The sequence below is a fragment of the Megalobrama amblycephala genome, linkage group LG16 (assembly GCF_018812025.1).
Source record: "Megalobrama amblycephala isolate DHTTF-2021 linkage group LG16, ASM1881202v1, whole genome shotgun sequence".
NCBI classification, from domain to species: Eukaryota; Metazoa; Chordata; class Actinopteri; order Cypriniformes; family Xenocyprididae; genus Megalobrama; species Megalobrama amblycephala.
In genome coordinates this window covers 26876118-26894101 of record NC_063059.1, presented here as the reverse complement: position 1 = coordinate 26894101, position 17984 = coordinate 26876118, and the positions used below count along the sequence as shown (strand labels likewise).

Here is a 17984-nt window from a genome sequence, read left to right as displayed (position 1 = left end):
ACTGATAACTAAAACTATAAAAATAGTTTTCAGAAATTGAAATAAAGCTGAAATAAAATATAAATATTAGATGGAAAAACTTTCATCAGACATGTTTGTATGGTACTGACCAGTGTTGGGGAAAGCTACTTTTAAAAGTAATGGATTACAATGTTGCGTTACTCCCCTAAAAGTAACTAATAGTTACTTTTTATGGAAAGTAATGCATTACATTACTTTTTTCACTTGGGCTGGGCTTGCTTGTTTGTTTTTAATATAACAACAAAAAAGTTCTATTTTTGGCAAATCTAAAGGCCCTTTTACATCAAAAGTGAAATGAATAAGCTTCAGGCTGAACACAAATGTGATGTTTATCACAAAGTAATTTTTGCTTATTAGCATGGTAGAATTGGATCATCGAATATCAGCAGCAAAGAAACTGGTTAATAAAGTGAGATTAAATCCATAAAGGATATATTTAATTATTGCAGGTTTGTGCAATTTTCTGAGGTTGCATTTCACTGTTTTTATTCATTTTGAGGAATACTGACTCTGTTTTTGTGCAAGTGAGATGACTACTTATTTAGTCTAGAACTACAATAACCGTCATGTTTACACACAACGCATCTGCACTTACTCTTGATTTCTCAACATGGCAACAGGAGAGGTATCAGTCAATACATTGGCATTACTAATTTGAAAAAGTAACTCAGATATTTTGTTGTAAATTTAAAAGTAATGCATTTACAAAAAGTAATCTGATTACATAATTTTAAGTTACTTGTAATGCGTTACCCCTAACACAGGTATTGACATACTAAAGGGGTGTTTAAAGAATGCTATGGTACTGCATCCTTACAAAAACAGCATTGTTGCAGTACCATGTTAATGCCACGGAGGTCCAAGGTACTTTCAAAAATACAATAGTACATGTACATGCATAGCATATGTTATTGCAGTATGATCAAGCACAATACATTTGCTTTTAAAATCAAAAACTTAAAAAAAAAAGTTAGACACATTCATTCCCAATGCTTGAAAATTCATGTTCATTTAGATGTCTTATCCTTTATTCAGAATGCCTTTAAGTTACAAATGTGAACAATATATTTCAGTCACATACAAACACAACAGCAGCACTCCACACAAACCACATCAACCAAATTCAAATGAAAAAATGTTAAATATAAATAATGCTCTTATATGTTATACTAAAACGTTGAGTCATATCAAGCATTTCTTAACGACTGAGCCCAGGCATTCACAAGTCGCACAATCAATCTACGTGTTTATTAGGAGCTCTGTCTCCAGACAGTGTCATTAGATCCGCTTCCTTTGAAAACTGACGGTTAATCCCTTGTGTTTTTTACGTTGAAGCTTTTCAGATGTGCAGTATGGCCATGTTTCCTCATTTGTTTTTCAAAGATTCACCTGATACATCAAACCCTGAGGGCACGTCAATCAGGCCCAGAATAAATCTGACTAAGGAGAAAGATCTATTTTAAGATTCTCCAATAAAATTCCCCCCCCCCTCGTCTTCGCTCAGGGCATTATCTCTGTGAGTGATTCCTCCTTTCATGTTTTATTCCAGAACTGGCACCTCTTATAAAAGCACAATTAGATTTTTGATTAGCTACCGCAGGTGTTTCAGTCATGAGACAATGAGCTCTGATGGTAATGTTGAAGGAAGCACCGAATGGAGGCCGGGAAAGAAACGTTGTCGAGTGATTGAATAGACGAATGAATGCATGTCGTGACAATTACATTGATTAAAGTACCCAAGAGTCAACTTAGCACCATTTGAAGTAGAACGCACACACCGTGTTGTATGCGAATAATATCTCTTTTTTTTCTGAAAAGTGCATTTAGGACACATGATGAATATTGCAATGAGCATTTGATTCAGATTCAAAAGAATCGTTTAGTCATTAATGACGTTGTACCTGAAAATGGCTTGTGTTTTCCATTCACTCTTCTTATTAACTGTCAGTTGTACCATTACAATAATTTCTCTAGCGTTCGGATTATCATTTTGGAGAATAAATAAAAATCATACCTGCTGTCATAACGCAGGGTTTGGTGTTCCCTTTAGGGCGCTTCCACACTACAAAAAGTGTGGCGGAGAATTTTATGGAAATGATGATAAAATTAGTTTTGAGGGTATGGAAAGAGCCGGATAAAGACCTGTTCACACCAAGACGAATGTTTGAAAATTTGGTGTGATAAACATTTTAATTTTATTGACCGAAGGAAAAACATTTCTAGCCACCAATGTAATAATTTTTGACAGAGAGGTGTTCTAATCTCTTTTATAAAACAGATAGTTCTGGCTCTTGATTCTGATTGGTTGAGCAGCGTTCGAAGCCGTTGTAAAATTTCCGAAAACAGCTGACCGCATTACATTAGTATCACTGCGCCACTGAATGTGTATGTTGCCAAAGTCCCTTTAAGACAAGTCATTTCACTCGGCGGCCATCTTTGAAACGCCTCTCGGGCATTCAAGTGGAGCTCCTATCACTCTGAATGGAGAAACATCAAATTCTCCAAAGCTGTTTGCCAAGTTTTCAATTAAATTTCATATTTGAAATCACCAATGAAATCTGACAACAACTGTCTCATAAATTTTGTTTTTAAACGCTCAAATCATGACAAAAAACGATATTTTTCAGGATGGTTCAAGCTAATGCACATGGCAATCCTAAATGCGGGTCTCGTGTCTCATTTCGGAGTTGCGCGTTTGATTGTTTCTATAGGAACCGGAGCTTCTAACAGCCGCTGCAGTGACGCGATGACTTTACCAATCGGCGATTGGCTCTTTAGTAGGCGGGACTTATTATTCCGCCATATTGTGCGTTGCACTTTCTCCCATTCAAAAACAATACGAGTAGCGTCTTGTGTTATTCTATAGTCTTTGATGTTGCTGTGTCTGTCATAGCAACCACTCTTAGTAACAAAAATATGTTTGTTTATTGAAGCTTACTGCATTATGTAAAAGAGTGTTGTGAGAGAGATATCGGGTGACAGAGTTTATTACCTGCATTCAGATTTAGCATTTTCCTTCAGGTCAGTCCTATGATCATAATAAAAATCCATTTGAATGTCTGCTGCGATCCTGTCCTTTTAACATTTAATGGGTTTCCCCGTGCCCTGCTGACAGTGCTAGTCACAGCATTTGTCATTTGCATCTTGTTCTGTGTTCACAACAAGTTTAAATATAAAAGTCTTTGCGACAAGACAATCTTTCCCACCATCAAATGGCATAATAACTGTAACTTTTGTTACTGTTTATGTTCAGGGACTATTTTTTCCTGCGGAAGGAAGCCTTTTAACGATTTTACTTCATGAAAGTTGCATTGATACATATTTTTGGGGTTTTAACAACACCCCTTAGCTGTAATAAATTCACTGTAAACCATGGCTTCTCGGGGCTTATTGCTTTATTCCTCTGCACTGCGAAGAAAACTGGCCAACCAAGATTAAAGCTTTTGGTCATGTAACCATAGCCGCTGCTGTTACATAAAACCACAATTTGGTGGCCCTCAGGAACTGTAAGTGAGAGTAAACAGCAGAAGAATCCTGAACCAGCTCTCTTGTCTCTGTACTATTAAGAGGTGTTTGATAAACACTATAGCAATTACAAAAATCTAAACGTCTCTTTGAAAACATACTGAATCCTTTATTCTATGTAAGGAGCTTTTCTGTACTGGGGTGTTTCTGCTTTTCCATAAGTGTTACCTACAGTGAATTTGCATTTTCAGTAAGCCTGTCCGCCTGTATTTTTTTCCGCATTAATCTTGCTTCCGAAAATTGGACCGAATTTCCATGCCGAACAGTCATGCTGGTGTGAACAGGTCTTTAGTTTGAAATCAAACGGGAGTACATAAAATTTGATTTCCAAAATCACATCTGGACCCGCCTATCTCTGATTCTCAAAGTTCAGCGGGTTAAGGTACTGACATTAGAGTATAATGCAGCAAAAGGTATTTTCTTTAAAAGTGTTAGAAAGCAACTTTTGGTAATAACGGAGTGTCACTTTCGCAAACATTTGCGTTTTTCTTCATACGTCCTTGTGAATGCAGCATTCCCGATCAAAATGGGATGGATCTGCAGCATTAACTCTTGTTTGTAAGTGCCCTCACACATTCTATTAGGAGACATCATGGCTCCTCAATCCAAGTGCAGTGAATTTTGTGTATCAACAACCAGAACTAAGGTTCTTTACATCCATAATGTATAACTGAAAAAAGTGACAACTCACACCTTCCGGTGAGTATGCGAGAACTCTGGGTGAGAAACAATGGTAAGATACGCAGCGCGGACTGTCTCAGTCATAATCGCACATTCACACATTAGGAGACCAGACTGGTGCTGATCAGTCAGTAGATTGCCATGAGTTTAGTAGTTTGTGTTTGTAAACAGAGTGAAGACAGAGGTTTCTCTGTGATTCTGAATGACTCATTCGTGACTGGACCGGAGAGCGGCCCATTTTGTCCAGTTCTTTGGAAGAAGAGGGTGGGGCGTTTGGGAGTGGCCAATCGTAGTTCACGCTGGTTACGGATCCCCAGGCATGCTCTGCCACCCCTCGGTTCCCTGTCACTTTTCCATGAGTGACAGCTGTATGATACGCTGCAGTTCCTCTTCCTCTCGCCTTTGACGAAGCTCCACCTCTTCCTGCTCACGGGCGGACAGTGCCATGGCTATACGCAGCTGCTCGTCATAGCTGCGCGGCGGCTTATTGGTCGGTGTGCTGCGAGGGCTCTCCGTGGGTTTGTGCTGTGGGGTTCTGGGTAATGGAGAAGAAAAGAAGTGACTGAGATCTCTGCTAACAGAAGACTTTTTGAAAACACTAAAATCAGCAATTTAAGTGTGATAAAATACATGTGAATTAATATATATGTCATATATGCAGCGCTCTATAGGAATGGAAAGACTTTCATTTATAATACTATATTAATCACCTTTTATTCATTTTCAACATTTCACTTTAATCACAACAGTCAGAATTATTTTCGATTAATTGTGCAGTGGCATTTTTTGCCACTGTATCTTGAATTTGGGAGACATTTTTGTTCACAAGATTTTAATGTTTTTAAAAGTCTCACCAAGGCTCCATTTATTTGATCAAAAGAACAGTAAAAACAGCAATATTGTGAAATATTAGTATAATTTAAAATATCTGTTTTCTATTGTAATATATTTCTAAATGTAATTTATTCATGGCAACTTAATTTTTTTTTTTATTCAGAAATCATTCTAATATGCAATTATACACAGCTGAAAACACATCAGATCTCAATGGGGAAAAATATCATGCTGGATATCTATATTGATATGGACTGGTAATGTGTTAGGAACAAAAGGATGCCATTTCGTTTGATGGAAATGAAAATGATCAACCTACAGAGGACTGAATTCAAAGACACCCCGAAAATCAAAACGAAAAAATGATGCAGCAGGCTAGTCCATTTTGCTGAAATTTCATTGCCGTCGGATGGACCGAAATATAATGTCCCAGAGGTGTTCTATTGGTGTTCATACTCTCGGCACATGAGGCCAGGCATTGTCGTGCACCAGGAGGAACCCAGGACCCACTGCACCAGCGTAGGGTCTGGATTTCATCCCGATACCTAATGGCAGGAAGAGGTCTGTGCGTCCCTCCATGGATATGACTCCCCAGACCATCACTGAACCACCACAGAACCGCTCATGCTGAGCAATGTTACAGGCAGCATAACATTCTCCACGGCTTCTCCAGACCCTTTTACGTCTGTCACATGTGCTCAGGGTGAACCTGCTCTCATCTGAAAAGCACAGGGTGCCAATTCTGGTGTTCAATGGCAAATGCCAATCAAGCTCCACGGTGCCAGGCAGTGAGCACAGGGCCCACTAGAGGATGTCGGGCCCTCATGAAGTCTGTTTCTGACTGTTTGGTCAGAGACATTCACACCAGTGACCTGCTGGAGGTAGGGCTGTGACGGTGGCAATTTTTTACTACTGCGGTGGGAAATCACCAATCATATATATATAAGGTTGCGTTAGACTTTTGCTGTCATTTTGACGGACATGATCGTAAAAAAAATCAGAATAATGTGTAGTGACTGTTTCGGATTCATGTCGGCTGCCACGGACAGGGCATCTCAACTCGCTTTAAAACTCTGTGAAGAGCAAACGGAGGTGAGGAGAGAGAAATGAAAACCCTAGTGAATTTCTATGAGCTTCACTGAGGCTGTATTGACAGTCAAGCCTGTGTCAATAGCTCCAGTAAATGTGATGAGAGTGTGATGCTGTCCCTGCCTATTGTGGGTGAGATGTGACTACAGGAGACAGTAGAAGTGGAATACTGACTGCAGACCTTTCGTGTCGGCTGGGGTCACAGGACAGAGAATGTGTTCCTGGCTTACTGTTGGTCAAAGCCTCCCAGATCGTCACCTGTGAGTGAAACAGAGTGATCAGGTATGTGTAAAAGGAATTACAATGTCTTACACCACATCCTAACCAGGCAAGACACATTAAAGCAACAACCCCGCTAGAAATTTTATGTTCCCAGAACATTCTCAGAACGTCCCCACTGGTGTTAAGGATGTTGCCTTGTAGCGTTCCCAGTACGTTCAGAGACGTTCAGTCACGATGTGGAGTTCTTTTAGGGTTTGGGGGACGTTATTTGGCAACCTTCACAGAACATTCAGGATGTTCTCTGAACGTTTGGGGAACCATACTTTATTTGGAAATGTTCTCAGAACGTCCCTGCTGCCCTGGTCAAAAAATGTAATTGAAAATTAGAGCTTGAAATTAACTAACAAAAGTGGCTATTCAAACAAAACTATTTTTTTCTTAAAAGTCTTACAAAAAAAAGCATTTTACTTTATTATTATGAAACCTTTTCTTTAAAATGCAAATCTCTTGCAGTAAGTCATTAGACTTTTTAGTAGCTTGTTTTCTAATGTTCAGAGTTGATCTATTTATCAGAATATGTTGCTTGTCACCGTCGTTGAGATTCATACGCTGACACTTGATGTCTGTGTGTGCCTAAAATAAATCATTTTTTTGTGATAAGGACAACTTTCAAAAAAATTTTGTATTGATAAAGTTGATCATCTGCTGTAATCAATAATGTAAATTTAACTAAGATTGGGCTCTAAATGATTCAGATCATTAATGAGTATATGAAAACATAACCAAGAGCACCTGAGATTTAACTTTGCTTGTCCAGTTGATTTTAATGCAGTTAAAACTGCCCAAACAAAATCAAATAGTAAAAAGTCAAGGGTCAAGAGCTCAACTAAAACAAACCCTGACCTCGATGATGGTAACTTAAAAATTGTGATTTTCTCCTTTGGCGATTCTGCTTGTTATCATCAGGTGTCTTCAATAATGGTCAATCATCACTCAATTATTTATCTCATTAATGCTTCAGTGGGTGGAATAAAAATATGGCAGGACTTTTACTCTCTGACCCCTGGACTTCCCACCTCTGATTAAACACAGATCTCTCTAGATCTCTGCATCTTCACTTATCACAAACCACTCTGACTTTATTTCTTTCATACAAAACTTCTTAATGAGGTGTTGATGTTTTATTAAAATGTATAGATGTCACCATTACGGAGGTAAGCACTTGCTTTAGTTTGGCTCCTGACCCTTGACTTTTTAACTTTGTTTTTTCACCAGTTGTTGTAACTGTGTGTTTCTAAAGCACATTTATTGCAAAAAAACAATCTGATCCAACTGATTTAGTTGCTCATTTTATCATCATACAGTGGTCTTATTTGCAGATCTTGTATTTGTTTCAGATTGTTATAGTCCTATGATACTGCATTGAAATCCTGTCCTACTTTGATAATTTGAAAGTTTTATCATTATGTAGGAATTATTCAGACAGCATCATGTAGATTCACACAGACATCAAGATGCTGCGTATGATCCTCAACAATGGTGACAAAATTTTCAGATAAACTCTGAACATCACAAAACAAGCTACTAAAGTCACCAAATTTTTGTTTAGTGTCACCATTGTTGAGAATCATATGCTGATTCATGATGTCTGTGTGAGTCTGAAATACACTACTCAGAACTCTGTCTGTACAAAGAATTTAAAAAAAAGCAAAAAACAAAAACTAACCGTTAATTAATACAAAACTCACAGTTAACACACTTAGAATTTTGATCAGCAAACCAAGACTTGAAGGATTGAATCACCATCATTAAATAACCAATTTCATCTGATCAAAACTTCTCTTGCAATTTTCGCTGTAACAATCATGTTTTTAGCAGCCATTAAAAGTAAGCCCATCTAAAGCAAATGTTCACCTTCATAATGATGACTTCAAACTTTATTATTTTCTATAAAACACCCACACAGAAGTCGACATTCTCGTGACCTTGCGCAACTTTGCCTAAAATTTCTCTAAAAGTGATGAAAATTCTGAACCTTTACAGAACATTAGGGATGTTCCTAAAACATCCTCTTTTGGTAATGAAAGTGCTGCAGTTCAAGGTTTCTATCTTACACAGAGTGTTTTTTTAATCTTTTTTAACTTAATAGTCTGCTATAGAATGCATTGCAGCATGAGCATGTCACCATTGTTGAGATGTATATTTCTACATAAGAGGGTCTATGGTTGGAAAGCTGTTTATGAAGCCCTGCAGCAATCAACCTGAAGCTTTCGCTTGCACACCCACTGAAGCGACACAGGGTTGAACCTGGTATATATCTGCATGGAAGATCACCTGGTAGACTGGGTAGCTGCGGGAAGAGGTGTTAGAGAAGTCAGTAGATCTGATCAGCCTGTGGCCTGAGTGGGTCCTAATGCCCCAGTACAGTTGCAATAAGCTGTACTGTGTAAAGGGTGTCACCCTGGTGTAAAATAGTCCATACAGCACATACCGCCCAATGCCCCAATACAGTCACCATAAACTGTACTGAATAAAGGGTGTAATCCTGGGGCAAAAATAATCCCTACATTACATCACATAACATGCAGGTAGTTAGTTAATTTCACATCACAAATTAAATAGTACTTCAATTAGTTTTTACAATTAACATGGAAGCACTCTTTTTTTCATTACTATTATTATTGTTTTTGAAAGAAGTCTCATATGCTCATCAAGCCTGCATTTATTTGATCAAAAATACAGAAAAACAGTAACATTGTGAAATGTTATTACAATTTTAAATAGTGGTTTTCTATTTTAATATACTGTAAAATATTTATTTCTGTGATGCAAAGCTGAATTTTAATTAGCCATTACTCCGGTCTTCAGTGTCACATGATCCTTCAGAAATCATTCTAATATGCCGATTTATTTTCAGTGTTGTGCTGCTTAATATTTTTGGAACCTGTGATACTTTTTTTCAGGATTCACTGATTAATAAAAGGTTAAAAAGAACAGAATTTATTCAAAATATAAATCTTTTCTAACAATATAAGCCTTTACTATCACCTGAAATCTGTTAAACACATCCTTACTGAATAAAATTATTAATTTTTAATAATTAAATTTTTTTTAATACATGATGGGAGAAACAAAGCTTTTCAAAGCTTCGAAACAATTGAACCAATTGCTTTGCAAAATGATTGACTCTTTCGAAGTATTTGAAACACCACACGCTGGTGACCCCTGCTGGTCAGAACAGCGTAAATGCAATAAAAACTCCCGCCAAACATGCATGAAATCGCTTTTTACAAAAAAATAATAAAATAAAATAAAAATATATAAATAGATAAATAATAATAATGATAATAAAACACTAATCCATGCATAACTAGAAGTGTATATGTGTATTTGATCGTAAAAATATTTGGTATCTGAACAAAATTTCATAGAAATATATATTCACATTTCATTTTCACAACACACTTTACAAAAATATGTTCAGAGACTAACATTTGCTCTGTTGTAAGTATAAACCCTCTGGGTTCTACTCGCAAGTGGGACTTGAACCCAGGTTGCCGACATAGGAAGCAGGCACACCAACAAGGAGGCTAAAGCCCTGGGTATACTTCGTTTTTTTACAGTCCAATGCACAGCCTTGGAAAGTATACTTCATTTAACTTGTACGCATACACAGCCGTTCAACGCATGCACAGTTTTGAGCAATCTCTAGCCACGAATTACAACCCATGTAAACATCTTTGTATTCTTTCATGCTAGAGTTGTATAAATGAGGGTACATTCTGTTCTGTTCTGTTTGTTTAGTTTTTCTTTGACTACCTTGTGAATCGACACCCCCAGGGCACGGTTGCTACTTTGTGGATAAACTAATTACTGCAAAAAAATTAAATGAGCATGTGCGACCTGTGTGTACAAGTACACATGGTTACAAAAATTTGGCAGTGTGTGTACTCTTCTGATGACAAAATTTGTGTCAAACGCACTGTACGCTCACCCTTGTGTACGGGTAAAAATTGAACTATACTTTGAGCTTAAAGACCACAGTCTCTAACATCCTTTGCTAGGATGTTTTTCTTCTGAATAAGCTGAAATCTCGTGAAAAAATCGAAACCGACTGTTGAAATCTCATAAAGGAGCAAAGCTGATCATCATAGAAATCTCGTACTGGAAAAAAAATTGACTGTCATTGAAATCTTGTAACCAAATAAAACCCACACTGAAAACCAACCGTCATTAAAATGTTGTAACAAAACAAAACCGAACATCATGAAATGTTGTAATGGAACAAAATGTTGTCATTGACATCTCATAGTGAAACAAAATCAACCATCATTGAGATCTCGTAACTGAACAAAACTAACCATCATAGAAATCTGCTAACAGAACAAAACCAACTAAAATGTTGTTAAGGAACAAAGCCAACCATCATTACAAACTCGTTAGGGAAAAAAACCCAGTGATATTGAAATCTCATAATGGAAAAAAACAGCCGTTATTGAAATCTCGTAGAAGAACAAAACCGACCATCACTGAAATCTCATAACCCAGCAAAACCAACCATCATTGAAATCTCATAACCGAATAAAACTGACCGTCATTGAAATTTTGTAACGGAACAAAACCGTCAGTCATTAAAATCTCATAAAAAAGAACAAAACATACTTTATTGAGGTCTCGTAAATGAAAAAAACTGATTAACAATGAAAACTAACTATCATTGAAATCTCATAAAGGAACAAAACTGACCATCTTTGAAATCTTGTAACAAAACAAAACCGACCATTATTGAAATGTCGTAATGGAACAAAACAGATCTCATAAAGGAACAAAACTGAGTCATTGAGATCTTGTAAAGGAACAAAACTGACAGTCATTGAGATCTCCTAAAGGAACAAAGTGACCGTTATTGAGATTTCGCAACCAAACAAAACTGACCTTCACTGAAATCTTATAATAGAACAAAACCAATCAGAAGATCAAAAAATAAAATAAAAAGCACAAAAAATATTCTAAGATGACACACAAAGACATCAAGAATCAGCACATGAATCTCAACAATGGTGACAATCAAAAGTGCCATGCTGCAGTGCATGCTGGGAACAATAGTACAAAACTCCCAGCATGCATCACAGCATGAATAAATTATGCAGCTGAATTGTCCTATTATTTTCTTTAATTCTAACTATTTGCTTTTATTTTTGCTGTGGTTTTTGTTCTGTCTCTTAGTAAGTTTTTGTGATGTCCAGAGTTGATCTGATTGTCTGAATATTTTGTTGTCACCATTACTGAGATTCATATGCTGATTGCTCATATTTGTGTTTGTCATTGTAGTTTAATTGACTTCTGTAATACAGTAATTCAGTAAAATGCTCTTTGTTGGCTGTATCTTGAGGAAGAGTAAATGATGACAGAATTTTCATTTTCATTTATCCCTTTAAGGTTGAACTGTTGTAGTCAAGTTGACTATTTTAACAATGTTTTTAATACCTTCCTGGGCTTTGAATGTGGTAATTACATTGCTTTCTATGAGGGATAGAAACAAACAAACTTGGATTTCATCAAAAATATCTTAATTTCTGTTCCGAAGATAAACAAAAGTCTTAAGGGTGTGGAACAACATGAGGATGAGTAATTAATGACAGAAATTTCATTTTTGGGTGAACTAACCCTTTAACATGCAAGTGTGTGATTGCATCTCAGACCTGGTCATATTCTGATCCAGCCTCAATCAGGCTCTGCTGGATGGCGTACTGTAGCAGATCATCCTCCTCTTCTCTAATGTTCTCTCTCTGGTTTCCTCCTAAAACGCTGTAGCCCCGCGGAGCCTCAAAAACACAAGGTGGGATCTCTCCTCCACGACATGAGTCTGATTTATACACAAACACAAAATCATGAAGTATTATTGTAGTCAAATGTATTGACCAGCAGATCTGAGTTACATCAGTACTACAGGCAGCGCTATAAGGAATGCAAGCATTAAACATTTATCCAATCAATTTGTGCTTTGTCTGAACACGGCATTACTTTGTAACACCATATTTCTCATCCTAAGAAATAATCATCGTCTTAAATAGCTTCTAACAATCACATTTCCTTGAAGGTAAAGGACTGGATGATTCTTACTTGTAGAGCTAGAGCTGGACACGCTGGAAGAGTCGCTGCCTGGAGATGGCGTGTCCGTCCTGGGACTGTCCTTTTGTCCATCCCCTTCAGTGTCCACCCGGGGCAAACCTCCCTCTTCACAACCATTTAGGTTCCCAAAGGTGATCCGAGCATTCAGGATGTGATAGATGGGAATTTCTGTGGTGGGGAGATGTTATTGTTGCATTAACTTGATAGCTAAAATGTGTGTTTGTTTGTAACCTAACCATGCAAATTTCTCATTTTTTAGCCTTCACTACCTTTTTTTCCTCTCTCTTACCTATCTTGACAGGGAAGCCAGGAGGCAGACGTAAGGTGATGAAGTCCCTAAGCTTGGCAAACAAGGCGTTGGAGATGGCCATGAGGTCAATAATAGGAGCCACCTGCTCCTCCAGAGATAAAGGATGAGATTCACACAACCACAGCTTGGCTTTGAACCTGGGAAAAAAATATACATATAAGAGCTGTGACACCAACTTCTGTTGGGCTAGTTTTGCGGTGTGAAATAGTCTATTAATACCTGCTGATATAGACAGGTATTTCCCTACAACTGTTGGCGCAGTTTCAATATATTTGTATATTTTGATGTGTGTCGATTTGAATAATTGACTAGCTTATAATATAGATAATAATTTATATATCAGTGAGTGGACAGCAAATCTGTAGTGAATTATAATGAATGATTTGGCAAATTATTTTAATTTACCTGCTGCATTTCAACAATTTTAAAAGTGTGATGTACAGAGTTGAAAGACAATAAGTGTATAATCACTCAACTTAGTTTTTGATACATGTGATGGAAATGAACAATTTTTATAATTTTGAATTCAGATGTAGTTATTTGGGTTTATCGTTTACAATATAATTATTTTGTTTTGTTTAGGCTACTTCTATGTTATGTTTCCCCCTCGAATGATCATAATAACCAATGCCCGACTGTGGTGCACTTAAAGGCAGTATCAGAAGACTCTTCGAAGAGGAACACATCTTATTAGTAATGATTTTAAAGGTGCCATTGAATGTTTTTTTACAAGATGTAATATAAGTCTAAGGTGTCCCCTGAATGTGTCTGTGAAGTTGCAGCTCAAAATACCCCATAGATTTTTTTTTATTAATTTTTTTAACTGCCTATTTTGAGGCATAATTAGAAATGCGCCGATTCAGGCTGCGGCCCCTTTAATTGCTCGCGCTCTCCGCCCTCGATTCTATCATTGCATAAAGTTCACACAGCTAATGTAACCCTCAAAATGGATCTTTACAAAGTGTTCGTCATGCAGCATGTCTAATCGCGTAAGTATGGTATTTATTTGGATGTTTACATTTGATTCTGAATGAGTTTGATAGTGCTCCGTGGCTAACGGCTAATGCTACACTGTTGGAGAGATTTATAAAGAATGAAGTTGTGTTTATGAATTATACAGACTGCAAGTGTTTAAAAATGAAAATAACGACGGCTCTCTTGTCTCCGTGAATACAGTAATAAATGATGGTAACTTTAACCACATTTAACAGTACATTAGCAACATGCTAACGAAACATTTAGAAAGACAATTTACAAATATCACTAAAAATATCATGATATCATGGATCATGTCAGTTATTATCGCTCCATCTGCCATTTTTCGCTATTGTCCTTGCTTGCTTACCTAGTCTGATGATTCAGCTGTGCACAGATCCAGGCATTAATACTGGCTTGTCTAATGCCTCAATCATGGGCTGGCATATGCAAATATTGGGGGCGTACATATTAATGATCCCGACTGTTACATAACAGTCAGTGTTATGTTGAGATTCGTCTGTTCTTCGGAGGTCTTTTAAACAAATGAGATTTATATAAGAAGGAGGAAACAATGGAGTTTGAGACTCACTGTATGTCATTTCCATGTACTGAACTCTTGTTATTCAACTATGCCAAGGTAAATTCAATTTTCAATTCGATGGCACCTTTAAGTTGGTAAGTATCATTATTACTATTGTTCATACTTAGGGTTAGCATTTAAATAAATCGCTAAGTAATATTTTTTGCATTTATTTCCATAGGAGGACTCTTTAAGGAGAGATGGGAAATGATTGGAGAGGAGATAGTGGAATGAGACTGGGAAAGGACCACGAGCCAGTTTGTGAATTATTTTTTACTAGAGACAACCACTCAGAACACACTAGCAACAGCATAGCAACGTGAAAGTCCCACTCATATTTTCTGCAGAGAATCTAGTTATTTAAAATGTTTCAAAATGAAAATGAAAGCAGTGTTGTATTGAAACACTACCTTTGTGTTTTGGTGGTGAGGTGACTAGGCTGGCCAATGTCTCTCTGACTCATGTTGGGATTAAAGTACTCCTCAGCCGTCACAGCCAATGGGTTCGTTGCGGGGCATGATATCTGAGTCACCATAGTGTGCTGGAAAACAGACACACACACACACACACACACTTTACTTTGAGGCTACAGAAGTGATATAATACTTAAAAGGCACTTTAGATGTCTTGATGATAAATTAACAGATTCTTGACAGGCTCCTTTCACTCACTCCGTTGTTAGGCCCCATGTGCTGTTCAGCGATACCCAGGAAGGATTGCAGAGGTGTCTTGCTGCCTGAGACAAAAACGCAATACACAGCAGGTCATATTACAGAAGACGTGCACAATCCCAAGGTTCTGTATTACATCACAGTAACAGTAGACAAGAGACAAAGACGCCGTTTGTTTGGGGAAAATCTGAGTGGGCATAGAAAGAATGAATCATCATATACACTATGGCATGCTCACCAGTGCACACGCTCATTGTGTTTTGTTGGGAAAAACAGCATATGCACTTCAAAAACAAAATCTGTATTTTTGTCGTTAAATCTTATCCTTATGCTCGCCAAAGGTTGCGTTTATTTGATCAAAAAATACAGTAAAATCTTACTCGCCCAAAACTTTTGAACAGTTATTGTATTGATTTAAGAAAATAATTTTCAGTGTGTGATTCAGATTTCTGAAAATAAAGATTAATGTCAATATGGTCATGTGAAGATTTTGATTTGAGAAACAAATTGGTCAAACGTACCTTTGGGTTTTGTTTTGTGCTGGTCAGTGAGATGGTCAGTACGTGTTCGTGTGATCAGCTCAACATTAGAGGCACAGTAAACCTGAAGCAAAGACATATGAGAATATTATTTGATCATTTTGTGGTGTCTGTCAGGAGTTAGTAAGCAGCAATAAAGCACACGAGACAGGAGTAGCGAACTTCATCCATCTTGTTTTCACTCTTCTACCGTTCAGAACACAATACTTCAAAATAGTAGTCAATAATACAATTCAGGCATGAACACAACAAAATTGTTTATTAATCTGCCAGATTATATCTCAAACAAAAATACAATACTCGCTTATCCTACAATGCTGTTCGTGGATGGTCTTGACATTTCAAATTATGTAGAACTTTGAAGCAGGGTTAGAATTTCATAAGCATTTTCAAATAGTTCATAATGCATCTAATACTCAATCTACATGACACCATGCTGCACTGATTGTCATGTAGACGACTTAGCAGAATGAAATGGGAGCGGTCTAGTTTCATCATGTCTGCTCTCCGCACTCTCTTCCAGTATATTGGGTGTAACCGAATGTTGTTTCATAGAAATTGGTTCCTTTCCAATCGGGTCAACGGATGAAAGGGAGCAAAAGTTTGAAACTGTGAAACACTATGCGAATCAAGGCATAAGTGCATGAATATTAATTAGGTCATAGAGACGTTGCTTGGTAACCTTCCAGGAGTGTCCAGTCAAGTGCCTTAATTAATATTCATGAGCCAAGCCTTCACACATAGTTGGATGTCAGTTTGCCAGCTAATTAGCGCACAATTAAACAGCCTTCCTATTAGCCAAGAATAACTGTCAAGATAAATAAAGATATTAAACTTGAAAAAGGCTTATCAGCTAAGGTGTTTAATTTCCATTATCATGCATCAGTACAACTTGTGTTTCTGAAAACTGTAGTGATTCTTAATTGAATTTTTCCATGCCTGTTGTTACGAGAAATCTGTCTGTTTATGTTTGTTTTAGTTCAGTTTCCTGTGTTTCAGTTTGTTTCTATAGTTTTTCATTGATTAATTAAGTTAAAGACCTGTGGCTTGTTTCGTTGATCTATTTAAGCCCTTTGTTTTGTTCAGTTTAGTATGTTCTCGTCACATGCTGCTGGTTGTTCTGTTCGTGTTTTTGATCCTGAGTGTCTTTTTTTTCTTTCTATTTTTAGTTTGCAAGTAAATCTACAACTGCTGCAATTAGATTCTGCCATTTTTCATCTTTGTTGAAACCGAATGCTGACGCTTGTTTGTACATATACAAATTAGGGTTGTCAAAATGAGTCGTTTAAGCGTTGTTGAGAGAATACTTAAACACCTCTGATTGGCCATTGTGTTCACTCGCTCAACAGATATGTCTGTGACTGGCTACAATGATCAACGCTTTAAAAACATGTTGTAAATAGACATTTTTGACACTCTTCACTGAGCGCTTACACAGATACACACGGGAGCTCTCTATCGATCGTCTATCGGTGGATTCGTCTATCAGCAGATATATTAGGGATCTGCTGATAGACGTCTGCTTTCAAAATCATTGAAGCTAATCACAGACATATCTGTTGAGCACATGAACACAATGGCCAACCAGAGGTGACAATAGACTCAAAGCAGCTTTACAGAAAGTCATGATGTTTATGTTTATAATATCCTAATATCTTCATGCCTAATAGTCACATTTAGTATACACATTTAATATAGTTTACATTTTGCAACGATACAAGCAGTCAAGTATTTGAGATATACTATATACCATCCTACACGAGTATGCTGTATGTATGCAGATAAAGTTGGACATTTCTATATATTATTATATTATACAGTGATATAAGCCATACCTTTGATTCATACCCGTTCACCACCTCTGTTTTCTCACTCCGCCAGCCAAGAATGCCTGTTTTATTCCTGTGGAGACATCCGGGCACGTTACCAGGAGGCCGACGTGCCGTGCAGACAGAGGTGAGTCCAATATCACACATTTTTATGATGAAGCTTATCCCAAAAGTGCTGGCTCACACCATCAGCTTTACAGTAAAGCCAAAATAAAGGCTTACGATGCCCTTACGGTCTAAAATTTTAATTGCCGACAATGACTTGGCAGTTGTTATTATGTGCTCACCTCTCAAAGGAGATGTTCCTGGTGTCAAGCTGCGTGGCCACCACGGGAGCGGATAGACGGGCCGCCACCTGCTCGTCGCTAGGATGCAGCGCCCCCAGAAGGCTCAAAGCGGTTGTGCGGGAGGGTGAGGTGGGAGAGGAAGAGTGGTACGGCAGCGTCTCGCAAAACACCAGCTGTCTGTCATGATCCACTTCCATTACCATGGCGCTGGAGTCTGAATGACAGGTGGAGAGAGAGCGAACGGAAGGAAGCCAATTAGAGACTGTGGCGAAGTGAGACTGAGGTT

General features: G+C 37.6%; 1 protein-coding gene across 1 annotated transcript in view; it reads right to left on the bottom strand.

Annotated features, from left to right (window-relative positions):
- Positions 1 to 1014: 1014 nt before the first annotated feature.
- The window catches only part of ankrd13b (ankyrin repeat domain 13B), a 44793-nt gene continuing 27823 nt past the window's right edge, over positions 1015 to 17984 (bottom strand). The window contains 10 exon segments of the mRNA XM_048161705.1: positions 1015 to 4762; positions 6332 to 6408; positions 12075 to 12238; positions 12496 to 12672; positions 12794 to 12951; positions 14783 to 14913; positions 15044 to 15108; positions 15565 to 15646; positions 17418 to 17484; positions 17699 to 17912. Of these exon segments, the coding sequence (XP_048017662.1) occupies positions 4573 to 4762; positions 6332 to 6408; positions 12075 to 12238; positions 12496 to 12672; positions 12794 to 12951; positions 14783 to 14913; positions 15044 to 15108; positions 15565 to 15646; positions 17418 to 17484; positions 17699 to 17912 (1325 nt within the window). The 3' untranslated portion in view covers positions 1015 to 4572.